Below are 3,294 nucleotides of genomic sequence, written 5' to 3'. Positions count from 1 at the left end.
GACTAGTTATTGACGCCTGTTTTTACATTAAAGTACAACTAGTTATGGCAGCCATGGCGCAGTGTTAGCGCACTTGCCTCAGAAACACAGGATCCGCTGTTCAAAACCCATCTCTGTGCAAGTTTTGCGACATCGGTGAGGAAGAAGGCATGAAATTCCTATTAAATGCTTATCCACGGTGCTCTGTGATAAGATCGTAAGGACTTCTTGGGGCACCTAAATAAAATAAAATAAAAAGTTATTTAAGTTTGTGTTACTAGTAAGCAAATTAGCTTGTTACAAAGATCTCACAAAAAGGCAAAGGACGCTTCTTAAAATCTAATTGTATTATAAACAACCATGTAAGTTAAATATGCTGATTGACTAAAAATGTTTTTTTTTAAAGGTCTCGGCTCTTTTAAGATTTTTTAAAAAATTTTAAATTTAATTTTCAAAATTATTAAAAGAATTTTAACAATAAAATTCTTTTTTAAAAGTTGGATTTAGGCGTTTGCTTAGTTATGGGTATTCACTTGAATCCAGCCCCACTTCAAAATTATTCCGCTTTAAAAATTTTTGAACACTTAATAAATTTGAGAAAGTCTTATATAAAAATAATTAAAATCTGTTTTAAATGTTTTTAATTTATTTAAAAAAGAGTCAGTTTTTTATATATTTTGACATCTATGTTTCTTCATACAAAAAAATTCCATTTACTATTACTTCTCAGTATTCATAAATACTTATCATAATTACGCGCTGGGATTGTTTATGCTAATGATGTGAACATAACAAACTAAGAAATGCAAAAGAGTGAATAGAAAATAGGTTTAATAAAAAAAGCTAAAACTAAACAAAAAAAGATATGTTAAATATTATTTTACTAAAAAAAAAAAAAGTTGTTATGACTTTGGTAAGGTTGGTTATGTAAAATTAAACATATATATATAGAGAGAGAGAAGCTTCGTGTTTGTTCCATTATAGTAACAAGCATTGCGTTCGTTTTATACAAGAGACAAGCTTCGTGTTCGTGAAGAGACTGTTGAAACGGTTGATGAATCGTCTATCGATTGAATTGTAATTGAAGGAATTGAATTTATTTGTAGTCCTAAATAAAAACGTTGCTGTAACTCATGGACTTCATCAAGTGTCGTGTTACTCTCTTCAAAAAGATTAATTCCGTTGGCAACTAACTCATTTCGCATTTTTTCAGAGTTCGCGTCAAAATCGTTTTTACGTTTACTGTTTTTCAAAAGAGGTATATACTCAAATGATCTGCTTCTAGTTCGTTTTAAGTACTCTGGTGTATCAACTTTTTCTTCATACAGCTTTTCTGAATTACAAGAAACTTTTCTATAGCTTTTTTTGCGTTCTCTACGAACTTCTAACTGAACACCATCAAAATAACCGCATTCTAAAGCGTTTTCAAAATGTCTGTTTTCGATTGCATCTAAAGCATCAATAGTACAATCGTTGCTATAACAAGAGGAATCACTTGAACTTAACGAATCTTCACAAAAAAATTGTCGATCATTCTCAATTGACGATTTGCGCGAACTACCCACTGAAATACAGTGGTAGTGAATTGGTGATAAGCTTCCAAACACGTCATAGGAGCTGTCGTAATCTTTAGTATACTCCTCAAATTTATCAATTGCTCTATCAGGGCGCGGAAAGTTGGGCAACGAACTTTTTCTGCTTTGTTCGCTGATCAACATTTTCTAAAAAGAAAAAGTTAAATTTAGTTTTGTGTGTTGCCTTGAGATAATAAAAAAAAAAAACAGGTCTAGTAATAAGTTTTTTTAATCTAGACAGCGAGTGTTTTTGATAAAAAAAAGTTTTAGGTAACTGTAGTTTAAAATTCAAGGATGCGTAGTCCCAAAAAGACTTTTATACCTCAACTTTTTCCAAATCTGTAGTGTCCAGAAGCTCTAAACATATTTGTTGACTTATGATCTGCTATAAGTAAAAAATTCATAAGATTTTGATGATGACTTGAAACTTATTGTTTTTAAGCCCGGAGTTCTTAACGCCATTATATTTAAGGACTCCGGGTTTAAAAAATGATTGTTCCTCTAACCTAAAAGTCCTAATTTCTTTGCTAATAGTAGTCCATAAACTTATTTATATTTTTAGAGCTCCTGGATACCAAAAGCTAGGACAAAGTAATCTTTTTGTGACTTTCAAATCCGGAGTCCTTTTTGGGATTCCGCATCCCTGATAGGACTACATAAAAACGTTTTCCCAGCAATCATTTAAATTTTTTAAAACTGATTTTAAATGAGGTGCCGTTCAAAATGAATTTCAAAACACAAACAAAATGGCGACAACACGAGTGTTTGGGTTGTAAAAATCTATACCACTCCTTACCGCACAAATTTTTAACCTTCAATATACTAGATTAAAAAATTACAAAATTTTTGTATTACTAAATAATATTTATGACTATACTTTACGATTTCTTGTCAAAAAAAAATTATTGCATCGTATATATATGTAATATTATATGTGTGTGTATCTAATATAAGTTAAAATTTTAAAATAATTAAAAAAAAAAAAAATAATCAAACAAAATGTTTGTTATGATAATTTCGTCAAAATAAATCGCACGTAGAGACTGGGGCTAGTTGCAACACATTTTATAAAACTAATTTTATTTCCTATTATTTCGATTTAAAATAAAATAAAAAGTTAAAGGGTAATAAAATATATTTTAGTGACGTATTAATCTAACATTGATAGATATAATATAAAACTATAATATAAACCCGCAATGTTGAAAATAAAATTTTAAAAAATGTTGCAACTTACCCCGCTCTGGCGCAAGTTGCCACAGTGAATGGGGTAAGTTGCAATACTTTTATATGTAGTGAAACTTCATATAGACCTGATATGTTTGTTGAGGCTATGATTATATTACATAATAAACAATTTTTATAAACAACTTTATCTATTATTGTATTAAAAACATCTACTATTTTAGAAAAGTGCTTAAACAGAAGTTTATATTGTGATTTAACTCTTATAAACTTGATGCAATTATTACCGGAAATACAAACATAGAATTAAAGAGCGCAAAACCGGAGAAATACGCAAGTATTGTTGGAAAAATTACAAGCACAGGTTGAAAAAAAACACAAACACACACAAACGTATACTTGCGTGCACACTTTGCAACAAATATTAAAAACACACTCATACATTAATTGAAACACAAATAAAAGTTAATAAAGAAGCTTTACAAAATGGTTTTTAAAACTGTTTCTTTGTTAAATGACAGCAAATTAGATTTGAACTTTTACTTAAACAACTCAA

The 3,294-nt window shown here is 29.4% G+C and overlaps 1 protein-coding gene across 1 annotated transcript; it reads right to left on the bottom strand.

Moving 5' to 3' along the window:
• Positions 1-793: 793 nt before the first annotated feature.
• On the bottom strand, positions 794-1,933 carry LOC136084527 (uncharacterized). The gene is made up of 2 exons (XM_065804621.1): positions 1,876-1,933; positions 794-1,700 (listed from the first exon to the last, which is right to left on the bottom strand). The coding sequence occupies exon 2, from the start codon at positions 1,695-1,697 to the stop codon at positions 984-986; it is 714 nt and encodes a 237-aa protein (XP_065660693.1). The 5' UTR covers positions 1,698-1,700; positions 1,876-1,933; the 3' UTR covers positions 794-983.
• Positions 1,934-3,294: the final 1,361 nt, after the last annotated feature.

Source organism: Hydra vulgaris, chromosome 09, assembly GCF_038396675.1.
Source record: "Hydra vulgaris chromosome 09, alternate assembly HydraT2T_AEP".
NCBI classification, from domain to species: domain Eukaryota; kingdom Metazoa; phylum Cnidaria; class Hydrozoa; order Anthoathecata; family Hydridae; genus Hydra; species Hydra vulgaris.
This window is presented reverse-complemented; position numbering and strand designations above follow the sequence as displayed.

What these genes read in the sequence shown, in the direction of transcription:
- LOC136084527 (XM_065804621.1), bottom strand. Translation starts at nt 1,697, where the DNA reads ATGTTGATCAGCGAACAAAGCAGAAAAAGTTCGTTGCCCAACTTTCCG.